Genomic DNA, 20,036 nt, shown 5'->3' with positions numbered 1-20,036 from the left:
CTGTTAACCAATAGAGCCTCAAACAGGGAGCTGCTGTCCACCTCTGAAACCCAAGGCGAATGTGGGAGAGAGACCAAGGATTCCAGAAATGACCTCACAACCAAGGAGCCAGAGCTCTGATGTGGAATGCCACCTCCAGGAAGCCCTCCGGGCCCACTGTTTGGGCTGCAGAGTTCCCCAGGATTCATCTAGAGGCTCACGGTGCCCTGGCTTTGCATTCATAGCTCCACAAAATTATAATCAGCCTATAATTCTCTATAGGCTCTTTTATTTGTTTTTTTCCTGTGGGTGTGTATTGTTTCTTTTAATAGCCTGTACATTTCTCTACTATTTCTGTTCTATCTCCTTCACAGTATCTGGTGCAAAGCTCCTGTTTTTTGGGCACGAACCATGCTCTCTATTTCTTCCCCATAATACTTTTAAAAAAATTCCCATGCTTATGAAATTTTATGCCATTCTCCTGACCATGACTTGTATTAAAAATTCCCTTCTGACTAGTTCTTTGCCTCTCATGAGGCATTTATTATTTCATGAAGGCAGAACAGGCATTATTGTGTTATTCCTATTTTAAAGATGAGGGGACTGAGACACGACAAAAAGCCCCCACTGGGCTAAAAGGTTAAAATATCGTCTACATTTTGTGCCAACATAAAGTTCACAAGTTGACTTCAAGAGGTATTGCAAGTCACATTTTTATTGAACAAGCTATGCAGTTTGTTTTTATATGTAATAGGAAAAATGATATATTAAACCTGTAATTTCAGGGATATTTTTGTTTGTGGTGTTTTTATTTAAATAAAATAAGTGAATTGATTTAAACATAAATACTACATATTGCTAAGGTGGGAGGGTCAAAGAAGCCAGAAGTCTGAGACTAACCTGGGCGACACAGTAAGATTCTGTCTCTAAAATAAATAAAATAAAAATTAAATAGAATAAAATAAATTAGGTGGCGCCTGTGGCTCAGTGAGTAGGGTGCCAGACCCATAGGCTAAGAGTGGTGGGTTCAAACCCAGCCTGGCCAAACTGCAACATAAAATAGCTGGACATTGTGGCGGGCACCTGTGGTCCCAGCTACTCGGGAGGCTGAGGCAAGAGAATCGCCTAAGCCCAAGAGCTGGAGATTACTGTGATAGCTGGACAGTGATGTCACGGCACTCCACTGAGGGCGACAAAGTGAGACTCTGTCTCTAAAAATAAAATAAAATAGCCGTGAGTGGTGCTACATGCCTATAGTTCCAGCTAGTTGGGAGGCTGAAGCAGGAGGACTGTTTGAGCCCAGGGGTTTGAGGTTTGCAGTGAGCTATAATAATGCCACTGAACTCTAGTCCTGAGGCATTGTCTCAAAAAAAAAAAAAAAAAGAACTGATAATTGACAAAGGTATGGCAAACATTAGGAGGAGGTTCTTAAACTACTGTTTGGGAAACACTGCTTGGTGTCAGCTCTTGCCACAGTAGTGCTGACCCAGAGGTGTGTTACTCCGAGGCAGCCAGGGTGAGGAGGTGGGAGTGCTCTCTGCAGTGGCCCTTGCTTTGGAAGCAAAGTCACAAGATCATCCATTGACCTTGAGCGAGAAGCTTCTTTTCACCAGGCAGCAGTTTCTTCTGTTATGCCAGGCAGCTTAATTGAGGCTGCTGATGTGCAGACATACTGGGGGAATGGGATGATCTCTCTGTGGGCAGAGCCAGGCAGGAGTGTTTGGGGGAGAGGGCTGAGTGGATGGAGGATCAAGAATCAGAGAAGAGCAGTCAGTCCCTGCCCTCACTGAGGTTTGTATGTCATCAGGGAACAAAAAGGAGCACAGAGCAACATAAACTCAGGTCTTAGGTCAGCCCCATTCCTGGTATTAAGAGCAACAAAAGGATAGATGGACAGGGCTAGGTTAGGCTTGTTTTGCCTTCTGGAAGGTGTTCTGCAAGGATGGAACCATGAGTCATTTTAGAAGAGAGACTTCTCCCATAAAGAACATCCCTAACCCTTCAACTGTCCTATACACAATTTCCAAATGGAGGGGCCTCCTTTTCCCCTGGGGGATGATTTTTTGCTCCCTCAGCCCCCAGTGACAGAGTTTTCATACCGGGTCATTTCCTCATTTCCTCCCACTACTCAAATCTCCCTCCCTTCCCCCTCAATCTTGGTGGAGCAGTTGCAGCTTCACCGGGCTGGCATTTGATTGGAGGAGGGAGGCTGTGGTTTAATCACCGAGCAACTGAGAAACAAGGCCTGCCTGCACAATCCTAGCATGTCGTCTACACATCCTTCTCCCAGGCAGAAAGAGTTGGGGGTGGAAGGATGCAGTTTAAACTTATTTCTCACTACCACCCAGCAGCAATTTTGTCAGTAACCAAATGTGCTCACAGCATAGCCACTTCTTGCTTTTCATGACTTTTTGCTGTAGCCAGAGATCTTCAGGAAAGGGGAGCTAGGACAATGAGAGTGTCTGCATTGAGGGAAGGGGGTGAGGGGATATGGGCAGGGGAGAGGTCTGTGTGCACAGCTGGGCACACAGGGTCTGTAACCCTCCCTTCACCCGCCTCTGCTATGGGCTTGGGTTTCAGCTGTAGGAGGTGTGTGTAGGGGGGGAGAGACTGACTGTGGGGAGCAGAAGACAAGCTGAGCAGTGAGCTTGAGATTTCCCATCGCCAGGGACTTGGAAAGGCTGGCTGGGTTGCTTCCCATCCTTTATTTGTTTAACTTTGCTTTCTTCTCAGTGGCCTCGGGAGGGAGGGTGAGGGTGGGGGCAATGGAGAGATGAGATAATTGTGGGGGCCTGAACGAGTTTGCTCAGACAGTATTGTGTGGCTGAGACCCATTGAGGGAGGGAGAGAGGAGAAAGAGATAGAGAAAGAGAGAGCGAGGAGGGAGAGAGGGACCCCCACCCCCAAAGAAAGGGAAGATTGAGAAACCAATCTAAAAGTACACACAAAGATTCAAAAACAAGAACCTTCTAGAGTTGAGAGGGGTTGAAGGGGCCAGCATGTACAGTCTCTCTCCAAGCTGACAGTGGCCAGGGCATGAGGGGAGCAGGGATTTGTAGGGCAGGGGTGGGCGCCAGCAGACAGATTTAGGATTAAGAAGTCTGCTGTGTTTAGGGGCTCCCCCATCAGAATAAGATGGGCTGTTGTTTGCCAGGGCCTGAGAGGTTTATTTAACGATTTCAGATAGAATATCACCAAACAGATGTAGTCTTGTTCCTCGAAAGAAAAGCTGCAGTCCAAAGGGGGGCGGCCCCTCTGAGGAGGCAGCAGCTGGGCTCAGATTGTCCACAGATGCTGCACCCTGCCCGAAATCTTTCCAGGGAGGCCGCCTGGCCTCCTCAGAGCCCTTTCCTGCTCTGTCTTATCCTGGATGCACAGAGAGGGTCTGCCAGGGCCTGATGAGTTGCCAGGTTGACATCTCTGTGGCCCCTCCAACCAGGAGCAACTTACTGAGGGATTCTATGAAGGAGCAGGGACCCCAAGAGTAGGGACTAGGAGGGAAACTGTGGGGGTCAGGGATCCTCATGAAGTAGCTGACATTCCTGGAGCTGGCCTTTCCCACAGGTACCCTATTGCTCCCTTGGGGTGCCCTGGAGGGATGCTGGATGGGGGATGGGCTAGAGGCAGGCTGGGAAGCCAGACTTCAGGCTTTGAGTTACCTCCTGGGCACAGACCCCTTTGAAAATCTTCCCTCTAAAACTGAGGAGGCCTAGAGCAGGGGTCAGCTAACTCCAGCCTATGGGCCGATTCTGGCCTCCAGCTGTTCTTGTAAATAAAATTTTATTGGAACACAGCCATGCTCATTTGTTTGAATATTGTCCTTGGCTGCTTTTGTGGAATAATGGGAGAGTGAAGTAGTTGCAACAGAGACCATATGAAGCCTGCAAAGCTTAAAATGTTTACCATAGGGCCCTCTACAGAAAAAGTCTGCCAACTCCTAATCTAGAGCATTCTGGCTGAGGGATGCTTTGCTCAACAGTCCTCTCCTTCAGATGCAAAGGGGCCCAGTGTCCTGGACCCAAAAGGACAATAACATTCCAAAAGGGGAGGGAAACATTTCCCTTTGTTTGTAATTTGTTTGATGAGTGGAGCTCTATCCAAGCCTTGGACCTCTCTCTTTAGGGCTCTTTGTAAAACTAGGAGCCTCAGGGGCTGGGCAGAGTGATGACCAAAAGAGGATTGACTCCTTTATTCAGAAAAGCTGCCTCTGGTGAGCAGCAGCTGTCCCTTGGTCCCCACAGCATGACCAGCAGTAGGAGGAGCAGACGGCTAATGGGGCTGCTTGTTGTCTCCTGGAAACAAGGCCTGACTTACATACAGACATTCAGGGAGGAGGTGTGGACATTGTGCCAACTGTGCCCCCAGCATGTACCTTCTGTCCTACCCCCCTTGAATATGGGCTGACCTGGTGACTGTGTGTCTAGTAGAATGCAGGGGAAGTGATGCTGGGGGACGGTGGTGGATGCCAAGCAGCCCTGCAACTGCCACCAGGTCTGTTGGAGCACCCTCTCCTGGGACACTCCCTCGGGGAACTCAGCTGCCATACTGGGAGAAGCCCAGGCCATGCAGAAAAGCTGAAGGTAGGTGCTCTTGTTGGCTGCCCTGCTCTGCTCCATCACTCCTAGCCAGCAGCCAGCAGGCAGCAACCAGCAGCCCCTGCCACCAAGTGAGTGGGGCTTAAATGCAGCTCAGCCCTGCCTGCCGAGAACTCTAGTCCCAGACACCGTCCTACATGGTAGAACCCCACATGGTAGAGTCCCCATGAAAACTACCCAGCTGAGTTCAGCCAACCCACGTCACAAGAGGTGATGGACATGGCTCCGGCAGCTTGCTGCCTGACCAGGTGGGTCCATCTGGCTAGTTCCTGGTGGACTTCCATTGCTTTGGTCTGGACAGCTTCCTCCAGTTGACTCAGGCTTTTCCCTCTGTGCTTTGGTGTCCCTTTTTTAGAGGAGAAACACTAGCAACTCTTAACTACAAAATATAAACAAAGAGAGTTTTTTTTTAAAGCCCCTTTGAGCTCAAAGAATCCTCACAACTACCCTTTGAGGTAGAAACTATTGTCCACGTCAAAGATAAGAAAATTTGGAGTCTCAGAAGTGCCAAATGACTGGGTCAAACTCATTCAACAAGCAGGTGGCAAAGTCAGGATGTAAACTCAGATCTGTGGCGGTACTTATATTTTAATTGAAACCGACAATTCCTTTTTTTTTTTTTTTTTTAAGAGAGAGAGTCGAGAGTCTCACTTTGTCGCCCTCAGTAGAGTGCTGTGAAGTCACAGCTCACAGCAAACTCCAGGTCTTGGGCTTTTGTTTTGTTTTGTTTTGTTTGAGACAGAGTCTCACTATGTCCCTCTGGATAAAGTGCTGTGGTGTTATAGCTCACAGCAACCTCAAACTCCTGGGCTCTAGTTATTCTCTTGCCTCAGCCTTCCAAGTAGTTGGGACTACAGGCTGCAGCCACAATGCTCAGACATTTTTTGGTTGTAGTTTTTAACGTTGTTCGCCAGGCCCGGGCTGGACCCAAACGCGCCAGTTCCAGCATACATAGTAGGTGCCCTAGCCACTGAGCTTGAAACTGACAATTCCTAATGCTACTGGGGAAATAATCTCATAAAATAAGGTACTAAATAATACATAGTACTTACAATGTTTTAAGCATTATTTTTAAGTCTGAAGTGCCTAAAATGTTAAGTCATTTGAAATGGGTATTATCAGTGTTTCCATTTTATAGAGGAGGAAACTGAGGCACATGGAAGTTATGTGACTTGCCCAAGTTTACACAACTAGTAAATAGTTGCATTAGTCAGATTAGACTAGTGTTTATTACAGTAAAAATTAATCCTCTCTCCCTTAATACAACAAAGGTTTATTTCACATTGATGACCTATTCAAGGCAGTTGGCAGGGGCTCTGTTCTCTGTTCCACAGAGACACTCAGGATCCAGGATGATGGACACTCTGCCATATTGTAGCCTCACTACATATAGAACATTATGAGGACAGAACCTGAGGGGTCACAAGGTTTGTTTCATTGCCTCAACCTGGCAGTGACGCGTCACTCCACTGCAGCTCACTACCCACAAATGACTCTGGCTGAGTTAGGCTTCTGTGTGCTCAGGAGGCAAAGGAGCACAGGATGTGGTGAATATTAGCAGTCTCTACCACAGTAGCTTGAGCCAAGAGTTGAGTCTAGGCAGTGTGGCTCCAGAATCCTGGTTCTTAAGCAAACTAGATTGCTCTCAAAGATAGCCTTTCTGGGCAGTGCCTGTGGCTCAGTGAGTAGGGTGCTGGACCCATATACTGAGGGTGGTGGGTTCAAATCTGGTGCCCCCCAAACTGCAACAACAAAAAAATAGCCGGGCGTTGTAGCGGGTGCCTGTGGTCCCAGCTACTTGGGAGGCTGAGGCAAGAGAATTGCCTAAGTCCAGGAGTTGGAGGTTGCTGTGAGCTGTGACGCTATGACACTCTACCGAGGGCAATAAAGTGCAACTCTGTCTCTAAAAAAAAAAAAAGATAGCCTTTCTTTGATATACTCTCAAAAACTTATGATCCCTCCATTCTTCAGAAGAATCTGTGTAAACCTAGAGAACTTGAATGAAGTGCCATAGTGTGCCCAAGGCCACACACCCTGAGGCTGGCAGCAGCTCTCAAAGGTAAAGTTTTACCAGACAAGTTGAGTATGAACAGCTCACGTGTCTGAGCCTCATTTGGTACTTAGAATTAAATGAAATAGCACCTATAAAACGATCTGCACAGACACAGGCATGTCAGCTTTGTGCCTTTCTTCCTCTTACCACTTCACCTCTCTGTTTGTTACTCTGGCCTTGCAGATCAGCCAGACCTCTGACCTGGAATAAAATTCTCAATCCCTATGACCAGTTTCCACACCTTTTTCCAGGCCTCTGAGGACCGCTGCGCTCGCTCGGATTCCTTCTGCTTTATTCTTAGCTACTCTTCAGCACACTTGCTGGAAGCTCTGTGCATACAGCCCCCTCCCCCTTTCCTGCCTCCTTACATTCTAGGTGACAATTTCAATCTCTTCTCACTGAGTAGTGCCCTTAAATTCCTCCCTCCTCTGCAAACACCTTCCCAACTTGCTAGAGGGAGGGACATGGGCTTGCCTCACCTCACCCTGAGGACTCAGCATCACCCTGCCAAAGGACACGGGCTCCTCCCTGTGTGAATGGCTGAGGGCCATGTACCAGGCAGTGTGCTAGGATTTGATCTTGATTGTCTCACTTACTCTGTGCAGCAACCCTTTGAAGCAGGTACTATTATCATCCCCTTTTATGGATGAGGAAATTAAAGCCCAGACAGGCTAAATAACTTGCCCCAAATTATACAGCCAGTGAGTGGAGGAGTGGGACTGGAATCCAGGCCCTTCCCTCTCCACTCTTCTGCCAGCCTGAAGGGCTCACGTTCTGATTCTAATTATTTTCTTTTGTGTCCTTTCCCTTTGGTCACTCTAGAGTCATCTAACCTGATTCAGCAACTTCTAGGAGCGGGGCCACGCAAAAACCTAAGGGAGCACCTGGGAAGAGGCACTTGGTTAAGACTTTCTAAAAGCAAAGGTGACAAAGAGGATCAGATCAAGCTGTTGGCAATTGAGGCTGGTTCAGAAAATCACCACCAAGCATGCAGCCTAGCCTTAGTTACACCAAAGCACATTTTTCATTCTTAATCTTTTCCATAGTGATGCTTCCCAGATTTCCATTATGAAGTTTCTAACCAAGGAATGGGGTGAAAAAGGCCAGAGGTCATTGCCCTGTTCATTTTGTCTCAGGGCTCAGTGAGGAGGGGGCTGTGCTGGTCTTTAGAAGTCCTAGCAGAATGACTAAAGACTAGAGGACCCATCCTCTGCTCACACAGTGCTTTTATCTTTTTCGTGCCTCTTCCCTTCTGTTGAAACAACTAAAACTAAAACTAAACTCCCTATAATAAAAAGTGTGTGAGCTAGGTGCTGTGGTTCCTGTAGTCCCATCTGCTCAGGAGGCTGAGGTTGGAGGATCTCTTGAAGCTAGGAGTTCAAGGCCACAGTATGCTGTGATTGTTCCTCAGCCACAGCAATGTAGTGAGATCCCATCTTTAAAAAAAATGTATGGGCTCAGTGCCCGTGGCTCAAGCGGCTAAGGCACCAGCCACATACACTGAGCTGGGGGGTTCGAATCCAGCCAGAGTCTGCCAAAGAACAATGACGGCTGCAACCAAAAATAGCCAGGCGTTGTGGCGGGCGCCTGTAGTCCCAGCTACTTGGGAAGTGGAGGCAGGAGAATCGCTTGAGCCCAGGAGTTGGAGGTTGCTGTGAGCTGTGATGCCACAGCACTCTACCCAGGGTGATAGCTTGAGGCTTTGTCTCAAAAAAAACAAAAGTATGATGATTTTACATACTACTCAACATATTCACTTATGATACATGGCGTGACATTACATGACACTGCATAATGTGATTCCCCTTTAAAATTCCTCCTATTCTATCAGAAAAAAAGTGCTTAACCAGAACAGGCAAATTGAGAAAAAGTGGGGAATGCCAATTATTGGCAAAGCTAGGGAGCAAGTGGACACCTTATGTACTGCTGATAGGTGTATACATTTATATGTTTACTTGGCAAAATTTTTTGGCTATATTTATTAAAAGCAAACACAGTCATACTCTGTGACCCAGAAATTCCATGTCTATATGTCGCCCCAACAGAAGTGCATGTACATGTTCAAAATAACACATTCTGGGAAGTTGTAGCAACTGTGTTCACGATAGTATCCAAATGCCCATTCAACAACAGAACGGATCAAAACATCGTGCAGTAGTCACACTGAGGAAGGCTACCCAACAATGAGAAGGACTAATGTACAACCATGTGCAAAGATAATGGGTGGATCTTCCATGCAAAATGGTAGGCAAAAGGCAGCAGAGATGTTGGACATAAAATTGCTTCAGGAAAACCAAAGGAAGGCAGGGACTTCTCAATACTGCACACTGTATATTTTCATTTACAATGCAAGAACAGAAACAATGCAAAAGTCATCCATGCCAGAAGTCAGGGTCCTGTTTACCCCCGGTGGGTGTGGGTGGTCACTGGGAGCAGCATGAGGGGGCTTCTGTGTGCTGTCAGTGTTCTTTTTCTTGATCTGGATGCTGGTTATACAGTATGTCAATTTGTGACTATTTATCACATTTATAACAGGTGTGCTTTTTTGCATGTATATTATATTTCAATAAAATATTTTTAGAAACATTCTTATCCTTCTGATGAAGAAAATCCCAGCTTGGGTCTGGCTTGCCTTTAACACTTTTCTTATACTGGCTCATCTTTTTTAACTAGGGGACAGTATGCCGAGTCAGAGGCTTTAGCAAGCAACCGTATCCAGCATGAATCAAATAACATTGTTTTGTTTTCATTGTGTTTATTTTTATGGTTACCATCTATATATGGCCATCAATACTGGGTTTCCATTTATGGCAGTGACATAAAGTTTCTTTTAAAAATGGCCTTAAGTAAAAAAAAATGAATTGACTTACATAAAAAATCATTATGTAAATAACAGTACAAGTGGTACCTAGTTACAGTAAACTATGTGAGGGTGGGGTTTATGAGACACTGTTCAAATGAGAAACTGCAGGGATTAAGGGGAAGGGTAAGAAAACCAGTCTTGGCCTGCCTGCATCTCTCAACCAGTCCTCACTGCCGGGCACAGACAGGCTCTCACGCCTAGGGACAGATCCTTCACAGAGGACTCATGAGAAATTCAAAGTAATGAGCCCTTCATGAACAATCAGTGGGCAAAGCAAGAGACGTGAGAGGAGAACCTGGGTCCACTGAGCAAATATTTACTGAGTGTCTGTGTGACAGGCACTATTCTTAGCCCTCGGCCCACAGTGATGAGTAAGTGGCCGGGTCTCAGGCCAGCCAGGCACCTAGGCCTAGGGCCCTGGCCGAGTCTTTCTACTTCTCTAGGCTCCAGCAGATTGAGGGTTTCTGAGACTCAAGCCTCTGTGGCAGCTGGCTTTTGGGGATTGGGACTCTGAGGCTCGGGTGGTTACAGAAGGCCTTAAAAAGACGGGGTTGTTATGAGTGAATGCATGTGCATGTGCATGTGTGTTTAGAGGGGAGAGGGACAAAACTGGCTACTCACCTGAGAATGAAATGGAGTGTGGTCTTCAGACTGATCAGAAAGAGAGGCTGAGTGATGGCTCACGCCTGTAATCCTAGCACTCTGGGAGGCCAAGGCCTGTGGATTATTTAAGCTCAGGAGTTGAAGACCAGCCTGAGCAAGAGTGAGACCCTGTCTCTACTAAAAGTAGAAAAACTACCTGGGGGTTGTAGCACCTGTAGTCCTAGCTACTCGAGAGGCTGAGGCAAGAAGGTAGCTTGAACCCAAGAGTTTGAGATTGCAATGAGCTATGACACTACAGCACTCCAGCCAGGGTGACAAAATGAGAATATCTCAAGGAAAAAAAAAAAAAGGAGAAATCTAATTGAGTTCTTGGCATTTGTCAAGTCAGCATCACTTTGCCTGCTCATCTCACAGTACTTGGCTAAGAGATCAAGAACTTTGAAAGGAGGTAGAAAGAGAATGGATCTCAAAAGAGAAGTGAGTAGCTGGATGAAAAATGAGTGTCACTCTTAGCCTTTAAGGAGAATTTTTACCACTTTTCATCTCCAGCTGCTGAGCAGCATTCGGAAGACAGAAAGAAAATGAGGGCTCTGCCAGGAGTATTTTTTTAGGTAGTACCTTTCATTCACTCCACAAATACTTCTTAAGTGCCTACCAGGTGCCAGGAACTATATTCTAGATCTGTGTACTGTCCAATTGTAGCTACTAGCTACATGGGGCTATTGAGCATTTGAATTTTGGCCAGTTCAGATTGAAATGTGCTATATGAGACACACATCAGAGCTTGAGGACTTAGTATGAAAAAAGGGAATGTTAAATGTTTCAATTAATACTTTTTAATAGAGGGTGGCGCCTGTGGCTCAGTGAGTAGGGCCCCGGCCCCATATACCAAGGGTGGGCGGTTTGAACACAGTCCCTGCCCCGGCCAAACTGCAACAAAAAAATAGCTGGGTGTTGTGGCAGGGGCCTGTAGTACCAGCTACTTGGGAGGCTGAGGCAAGAGAATCAACTAAACCTAAGAGCTGGAGGTTGCTGTGAGCTATGACACCTCGGTACTCTACCCAGGGCAACAAAGTGAGACTCCGTCCCTAAAAAAAAAAACCAAACAAACAACTTTTTAATACTGATTACACATTGAAATGATAATATTTTGGATGTATTAAGTTAAAGGATATTAACTTTGCAGTGTATGTCCCATATTTCTTTACATTATATTTTATATTTTATTTTTTATTTTCTTTGAGACAGAGCCTCAAGCTATCCCTCTGGGTAGAGTGCTGTGGCATCAAAGCTCACAGTAACCTCCAACTCCTGGGCTCAAGTGAGTCTCCTGCCTCAGCCTCCCAAGTAGCTGGGACCACAGGCACCCGCCACAATGCCTGGTCATTTTTTGGTTGCAGCCATCGTTGTTTGGCAGGCCCGGGCTGGATTTGAACCCACCACCTTAGGTGTATGTGGCTGGAGCCTTAGCCACTTGAGCCACAGGCGCCGAGCCTACACTATATTTTAATGTGGTTATCACAAAATTTAAAATTGCACATGTGGCTTACAGTTGCAGTTTGCATTAGATTTCTACTGGACAAGCACTCTGTTAGACCTTGTGCCCACTCTATAGGAGCTCAATGGGTGGGACCAACAACAAGACAAGTGACAAGGCAGGCATAAACACCAGGGCACACACCAGTAGGGAGATGAAGTCCCCTCAAGGAAGGTTGTGTCCCCTTACTTCCATCAGAACTGCACTCTGCACAGCTTGAGTGATTTCCAAAGGTCTTGTTCTATCTATTTCACTTCTCTGCTCAAGCAGGGATTCTTTTTCCCCCTGCTCACCCAATGGAGCTACCACATCTCCATGTGAGTCAACTGGATTTCCTGCCCCTCCTGCTGTCCACCCCTCAACAAGTGCTCAGCTCTCTGGCAGAAGCAGACTGACTTTCTTTCTTTCTTTCTTTTTTTTTTTGAGACAGAGTCTCACTTTGTCATCCTCAGTAGAGTGCGTGGCATCAGAGCTCACAGCAATTTCAAACTCTTGGGCTCAAGTGATTCTCTTGCCTCAGCCTCCCAAGTAGCTGAGACTATAGGTGCCTGCCACAATGCCCAGCTATTATTAGAGACAGGGTCTTGCTCTTGCTCTTGCTCAGGCTGGTCTCAAACAGGTGAACTCAGGCAATTCACCTGCCTTAGCTTCCCAGAGTGCTAGGATTCCATGTGTGAGCGATCATGCTGGGTCAGACTAAGTTTCTGATCTCTCCCTTGTTTTCCCATTCCTGTATTGCTGCAGAGGCTAGTCCCTATGCTGGGAGTGTCCTTGCCAACCCTGCATTTCTCCTGATAGAATTCCAAGCTTCTCCTTCCATTCTGACTCACCCAGGAAACTCCCTGCTTCCCCCTACCCATCACCTCTCTAACAGAATATTTCTCAGACTCTGACAATAACTTGTTTTTGTCTTACCAAACTCTTCCCTACTAACTCTTAGTTTCTTAAGACGAGGGACTTGCCTTTCTGGAGGAACCTAGCTCGCCTTCAGGGCCATGTGGCCACTTGGGTGAGTAGCTATTGAATTGAATCAAATGGGCTCTGAGCCTTAAAGATAGAAAAGAGTCATTATCATATTGGGAAATTAAACCCTGGCTGAGAGAATTTCTCTGACAAGGGTCATCGTTAGGGTTACAACCCAAGGAGATGGGCAATGACTGAGGCTGACCTCAGCCTGGAAAGCTGGGGGCTGGGGCAGCTTGGAGAGATGGTTCTCCAAATAAGTCAGTGAAAGGAGGCCATACTTGTCCATCTGCTTTGTGGGAGAAATCCATAAATGGCCTTACCCCAGAGCATTTTCTCACACCTAGAGGGCTGACGTGACCTTCCAAGACCTCTGCAGTAGTGTGTTCAGGGGTGTCTTCTGCAGCAAAGGCCTCGGGATTTGTAGGTGGGGGCCCAAATTACTAAGGGTTTATTTTGGCGGGATGGACAGGGAAGGGGTTTGGGGAAGAGGAAGGGAACAGTTTCTCAGTGCCCAGAAACTGCACTTGGGGATCTCATCTATTGCTGTCACAAGCTCCAGGATTTGGGAAACTGCTACGGTCATTAAGAGAGCCTGTTTGGGGCTAGCCCGGTCTAAACAGGTCTGGACCTCCATAACCACACCTGACACCAAGTCATTGTTTCACACAAAGTGTCAGCAGTGGGTGATACCCGAAGGTGGAGGGGTTGGTGTGAGCCGACTGAAATCTACTTGAAGGTAAAGACTGCCTTATGTCCTCTGTGTTCTTGGGCAGTCAGCTCCGCTGCCGTGGCCACAGGGGCAGCGCGACTAACTTCTTCAGAACTGAACTGAAAGGAGACAAAAGCACCCTGTCCTCTCCACTCCCAACCCGATCCTACCCTCAACCTGCAAGTTATTCTTACTCTCTGGGAGCCAGGGACAGAGGACCACCGTGGAGAGACGTGGCCGGGAAGGTGAGGGGACCTGCAGAGACAGGAATCCACTGAGGGGTGGCGGAGTGGGCGTGCGCGCATGCACGTGCCGGCGCGCCGGAGTGTCGGGGGAAGGGGGTGGTCTCCAAAAGAGGGAGGGGAGAAGGCAGGGGGCGGGGAGAAGCAGGCCCTTTAGGACCCGGCTGCGGAGGCGGGGGAGGAGAAAGAAGCCAAGGAGGCGGCTCTAGCGCTCGCAGGCCGTGCCACCTGCCCGATCACTCTCTGCCGTCGCGCTCCTTACCGCCAACATGCTGCCGAGACTGGGCGGCCCCGCTCTGCCGCTGCTGCTGTCGCCGCTGCTGCTGTTGCTGGGAGTGGGAGGCGGTGGCCTCGGGGCGCGCGCCGAGGTGCTGTTCCGCTGCCCGCTCTGCACTCCTGAGCGCCTGGCCGTCTGCGGGCCGCCGCCGGCCGCGCCACCCGCCGCGGTGGCCGGAGCGGCCACCGGCGCTCGTGCGCCCTGCGCGGAGCTGGTCCGGGAGCCGGGCTGCGGCTGCTGCTCGGTGTGCGCCCGGATGGAGGGCGAGGCGTGCGGCGTCTACACCCCGCGCTGCGCCCAGGGGCTGCGCTGCTATCCCGACCCGGACTCCGAGCTGCCCCTGCAGGCGCTGGTCATGGGCGAGGGCACTTGCGAAAAGCGCCGGGACGCGGAGTACGGCGCCAGCCCGGAGCAGGTTGCAGGTAAGGCGGGCTGGACAGCTAGTTGGGAGAAACTTGGAGGGCAGCGGAGGAGCCTGGCTGGCTGCCGCTGGGTAGCGAAGGAGTGTGCAGCGGGACCCCAGGGATTGTTTTAGGGGAGGAAGAGTGGAGTCTTGGACCCGAACTAGGGGGACTGCTGAGAGTGGGGACCCGAAAGTCAGGCCCAGGGAGGGACTGGAGTTGGACAAGCGGAAGAGTTCTGTCTCCTAATTCGGTGGGTATGAATGGGGAGGGGGAGGGGGAGGGCATCCCTGTCTCCGTAGTCTTCCCCGGGTGGAACGTACCCCGACTTCTAATCTGGAGGAGGCAGTTTCTAGGGAGGAAGCGTTGGTTAGATCTTCAGGAGTGAAAACGTGGAGCTTATGTGGGGCGCTGCAGGGAGGCGGAGGCTGCGGGTGCTGGTGATACTGGGAACCTCGTTGAGTAGAGGACGGTAGGAGGCAGCGCTGGCGCATCGAGAGATCCTTCTTTCTACTGGGGTTGTGCGATGGGACGAAAGGACTTGTTGGCACTTTGTAGTGTGGGTTGCCTGGCAGAAAAAAAAAAAAAAGGAACGCTACTATTTCGTATAGAGGGTTCTTGCTACCAGGTTAAATGGAAAAAATAAAAGGGGGGGGCATTCGGGAGGCGAGGTGGAGACCCCAGCAGTTGATTGACTTAGTGTAATTTAAACGCGCTCGCCGGCTCTGCTCCCGGGCCAGGGGGCAGCCAGGGTATGGCGTTTATTTGGGCCTCTGATCAGAGGCAGGAGGATGCCTGGGCGGTAGAAGCAGCCGCTTTTACTTGATTGATGTGTTACACCCCATCCCCCATCCTAAATTGAGCGACCCTCTTGTCCGACAGACTGGAGACCCTGGGGTTCTTTGTTTAGGGACCCCCATCCCTCTCAAAAAGTTATTTAAGGAAACAACCAGGCCCTAGGGAACTTTTTTTTTTTTTAATTATGAAAGCCTCCTGCCCCAGTGGTCCAGAGGAAGCTGTAATTATTTTCTTTCCTCTTGGAGACAGTGGTGAAATGTGTCCACTGCCTGCTGCTGTTGTTTAAAAAGCAAGTTGAGTCTGACTAAGTTTCTCAAACTTAAGGGGAAAAAAAAAAGTGAAAACATTCTTGCTTGCTTCTCAGCTTCTGCAGTCTTTGTAAACTCCCCCCCCCCATACATTCCTCCCCCCCATCCTCTGGGCTGCTATTGTTTTTTTCCTGTTCTCCTTGAGAATGGAATTAGGGGTCAGAGTTGAAATCTTTCTACCATTTCTCTGGCACATTTTGCCCTGGAGCACAGAACAAGTTGGGCTCCTCTAAGTGGAACCCCCCAGTCCCTTTCTTTCCCCTTGCTTGCTTCCTGCTCCAGCCTGCTTGGAAATTAACCCTTCCCTCTTGCTTCTCTTAGAATATGATAAGAAAAGGAAAAAGACCCCCTCCAAATCCTTCAACTGCGTGGTGGGGCGCCAACCCCTTCGTCTTGCCTCCCTCCTCATTACCCTCCCTCGTATGGTCCATCAGGCAGTTTCTGAGCTGAACCCTGAAAACGAAACATCTTTCTCAGCAAGGGTGAACTTTTCAAAGGGACTTAGTTCATAGAATTGCTTGGATGTTTGACTGTTTTAATAAAGCATGTGGTGCATTTCCTTCCTAATGTTTTAGTATTTTTTCCACTCTGCATTCGTTCTCACTCTAAGCCAGAAAACTAATTCTCCTGCTTCTTAAATCCCTGAAGCAGGTTAGGGTCTTTAGCCTGGAACAGATGCGGGAACAGATGCGGAGGGGATTCCCCTCCCCCTTCACTTTTCCCTGGAGCCTAGGCTGGGGGTGGGGGGGGTTGTCAGGGGAGCCTGGGGACAATGCCTTGAGTTCATGGGAAGAATGTCACTCTGGATTTTCTGCCTGGTTATGGGACTTCCCTTCCGCCAGCTCGCCCCAGCTGCCTCCTCAGCCTTCTCCCAGTGCCCAGACACCTTCTGCCTTTTCCTCTTGTTCTGCGGCCTGGGAAGAAGGGACCTTAAGCAGGGGCGTGGGGGTGGGGTAATAGGAGCACTGGGAAGAAGTGACCAACATCGGGGGTGCCTGAGATTAGAACAAGAGTGGGGCTGGGGAGAGGAGCTCTTTGGGAGAAGCCTGGCCTTGCAGGCGTACAGGGAGGAGAGGGAGTAAGGTTGGAGGCTTCAGCGCGGGAGAGCGTTTTGGGCTAGGGCAGGGCCTGGGGTCACAGTTGGGGGCTGGGGACTGGCCCATGCCAGACCTTCACACTGAGTCCTGCTCTCTCTTACTCTCCTTTTTCCATCTTCCCTCTTCTCTGAGGAACGAGCACTCCCCCCCCACCCCCACTGCATTCCTCTTTGAGCAGGTTGCTTTTGAGAATTTTAAACATACCCTCTTATTTCGAGACAGCAAACCCCAGTAGTTCCGGCTTTGCTGTTAGCTCTTTTGTCTTTGTTCCCAGGACTCAGGGGCTGTGTTTCTGGCTTCCTGGGGATGGCAGAGATGCGGGCGGTGGGGGCGGGGGAGGCACATCGGTGGGCGGGTAGAAGAAGTGGGTGATGGTGAGCCTGCATCCGTGGGGATGATGGCCTCCGACCTCTTGGTTCAAAGAAACTGTGAAGTAATAAAAGGGGCCGAGAGGTTAGGCCTGGAAGAAAATGGAAGGAGGACCCCCGTGATCTGCCTGAAACCAGGACTTTAAAAGCATGTGGGTGTGTTTGGTGGTGGAGTGGGCAGAAGTGCCTAGAAATGTCAGGGGAAGAGGAGGAGCAGGCATGGGCCAGGCCGGGCCCTTTCAGAATCGAGGCCGGGCTGGATTGGTGCCCTCGGCGTCTCCCCAGCCTCCTTCCCTGCGGTGTACAATGCCGGGGATTATGCCGAGGGGCGGGGCGCCCTAGAGGCCGTCTGGGCCGCTGCACATATAAAGGTGCTATAGAAATGTGCAGTCAGTCAAAGTCCCAGGGCAGACAGGCGGGCGGGCGGGGCAGCTCTGCATCTGCAGTTGCTGGGAGAGAAGGAAGGGGAGAAGAGGCCCGCACTGATTTACAGTGGTTCAGTGCAGCTTAAAAAAAGAGGGGGAAAAAGCAACGGGACTTCTGGCTCAGAGCACTGCTTTGCATTTTGCCTTGCATAAATTTGCATACCGAGTTCAAAGTCGTAAAATAGACTAGGGAAATGAGTGGGACCCTCTGTCACCGATTGTTAACACCACTACCTTCCGCTGCCCCTCCCCCCATCTGGACAGCATTCCCAGCGCTGTGCGTGGAAGGAAAGGATGGGGGTGGACGGGTGCCCCCGGAGCAGTCTGAGAGACCCCCGCCGCAGGGCGTGGCTCTGTGGCTCTAGCCTTGGAGGCGGGGTTAGTCTGGGGCGTTGCCGAACAAGTTCTGGTCTGCCGCCTGGGGCTGTCACTTGCGGGTGATGGGCTGGGATTGGAGGAAGCCGCATAATTGGGTCTTTTTTGCTGGAAGTTTCCTTACCTTCCACATGTGCCCCAAATGTTTACTGTGCTAGGCCTCTTTGTGTGATAATAATGATCCAATTCCGCAAACGAGATATTTGAGGAAAATCTGAGAAAAAATAACCTATATAACAATGTTAAAGTGTCTTTGAAACCGGGCTAAGACATCTCTGCATTTCTCAGAGTCTATAAGGGAAAAAGAACCCACTCATTGTGGTCATGAGGATCATCTGCACCACAGCTGTTAGCTAGTTGGACTATTGAGTTTCCTGGCAGGCAGGGGGAAGAGGGAGGCTTAGATGGTTCTCACTGTTACCTTAGTACTGGGCTTTAAGGTGAAAATCAGCAAATCATTGCTTTGGGTTAGGAGACTACATGGAAATTAATCCTATAAAGATGACATGGGTTACCTGAAAGCAGGAGCTTGTCCAGTCCCACATGATCAGACATGTGAGGGCTTTGAGAGAATCTGTTCTCTGGCCCAGGGATCAGGTTGGCCTCCAGTTGGTTCTCCGCTCTGAGGTTCTCTGCCACAGAAAGTGGGATGTACAACTGCTAAGTTCTGACATGAGGAAGTTCTGAAAGTTCTTGGCCCTCATAGAATAAGAGAACAGGGTAAGTATGTACAATACCTGGAAGGGCTGGGCTGGGGCTGCTGAAGGGAATGAGAGAGGAGCAGAATGTACAAGGTTGGACAATTAAGTTCACAAACTCATCCTAGGAAAAGTGCTACGTAGCTCATTGACAAATAATCACTACAGTCGCCTTTGAAGTACTCTTATTAAAAGGATGCATTGATGCCAGTGCCTGGTTCACCCTTCAAAGCAATTACGGAACTCATTTTTGGAATGAACATCAGAGCTGTTGTCATGTAAGGTCTGACAATTAAGTTCTCAAGCTCATTCTAGAAAAGCTACTTTAAAGGGTGGGCTAGGTGCTTCGAAGGTGACCTGAGTAATATGCAGCAGTGAAGTACGGAGCACTTTTTCTAGGCTGAGTTTGAGAATTTACTTTTCCAATCGTGTAGAGGGGCCAGGAGGCTAGGCTCACAATTGGTTTGTTGTTGGTCCTCCTTACATATTGAAACACGATATCAGAAAAGAGAAAAAGCTCATGCTGTTTTGTTATCTTTTATTTTTAGAGACCTGTATCTGGGGATTTTTTTTCCCCTCACGGGGCTCTATATCCAGGGACTGCATTTGGTCTCAATCCCCTTCTTTGTTTACCTGGCTCCCCTGCCCTTTCAGGTTTCTGCATCCTGTCTCTCGGTCACTGCAGACCATGCTCTTCTTTTTCCTGGGCCTTTCCTGCTACTGGCCCAGTGAGAACACCTGGCTGTTCACTGGGTAAAGGGGACAGACCTCAAAAACATGGAGTGGAAAAAAGAGTGACCCCAACCTTCTGCAGAGATCCAATCCGAGGGGTGCTGTTTAGGCAATTGGAGACTAGAATGTTTGAAAACACTCACATACTTAAATGAAGAGGGTGGCTGACTGACTGAGCTTTGAGGGAGGACTTCTGTGGGCTGGAGAAATGGAGATGCAGGACTCATGCTGCTTCTGCTGAACCAAGGCATGGAAGAGGAGGAGGATGTTTTAATTTGCCAGGGGTGCGGGTGACCTGGTGACAAGATTTCGTAGCTCCCTCTGCTTCTCCATGCTCGCTCTGTCCAGCCTTTTACTGATAGTGCAGGCAGCTACCAGGAGGTTAGTCACCCTCCTATCTGTCCTCACCCTGTTATGAAGTGGCTTTTTGTGCATCCTGTCTCCTGTCTTCTGCCATTCCTGCAAGGAAGTCTCTTCTACCTGTGTCACCAGTGTGCACAGTGGAGATCAGGCAGGGCCAATCAGCGGGTGAGTAAGGACTAGAGACTGGCCTGGCGGCTTTGCCTCTGCATCCCTCTGCCTCCATGACCAACCAGGGGGGTGGACAGTTGGCAGAAAATAGCTTTTGACCTTGTGGGCCAAAATTTTTGTTCCTGGCCACCTGCTGTGTGCAAGGGGTGTATGGGCTACAGTAAACCACTGCCAGATTTTGGTTATTCACATTCCCTTGATTCCACCGAGAAGCCTAAGTCCTGGAGCTTATGGACTTCAGAAATTTAAGTAGCCTGTGTAGTGGCCAGTCAGGAGAGACAAGAGAGTCACAGTGCAGGCATCTGTAGGGAGTGGACAGGTGGTAGAAGCTGGTGGAAGCAGCCTGGCCTTGCTGTTACATTGACCTGGGTTCCCATGTAGACTCATTTCTTAAGATCTGAGTGGTAGCTGGAAGCCATAGCTCAGTGGTTAGTGTGCAGTGGTGGTGAGTTGGAACCTTGCCTGGGCCTGATTAACCA

The 20,036-nt window shown here is 49.2% G+C and overlaps 1 protein-coding gene across 1 annotated transcript in view; it reads left to right on the top strand.

Annotated features, from left to right (window-relative positions):
* The first annotated feature begins 13,724 nt into the window (after window positions 1-13,724).
* The window catches only part of IGFBP2 (insulin like growth factor binding protein 2), a 25,721-nt gene continuing 19,409 nt past the window's right edge, over window positions 13,725-20,036 (top strand). Inside the window, exons 1-2 of the mRNA XM_023510370.1 lie at window positions 13,725-14,352; window positions 18,949-19,022. Of these exons, the coding sequence (XP_023366138.1) occupies window positions 13,817-14,352; window positions 18,949-19,022 (610 nt within the window). The 5' untranslated portion in view covers window positions 13,725-13,816. The remainder of the gene's footprint in view (window positions 14,353-18,948; window positions 19,023-20,036) is intronic.

Source organism: Otolemur garnettii, unplaced genomic scaffold, assembly GCF_000181295.1.
Source record: "Otolemur garnettii isolate 467f Iridium unplaced genomic scaffold, OtoGar3 scaffold00013, whole genome shotgun sequence".
Lineage (NCBI taxonomy): Eukaryota > Metazoa > Chordata > Mammalia > Primates > Galagidae > Otolemur > Otolemur garnettii.
The sequence above is the reverse complement of the archived record's forward strand: the minus strand, read 5'-3'. Positions and strand labels throughout refer to the sequence as shown.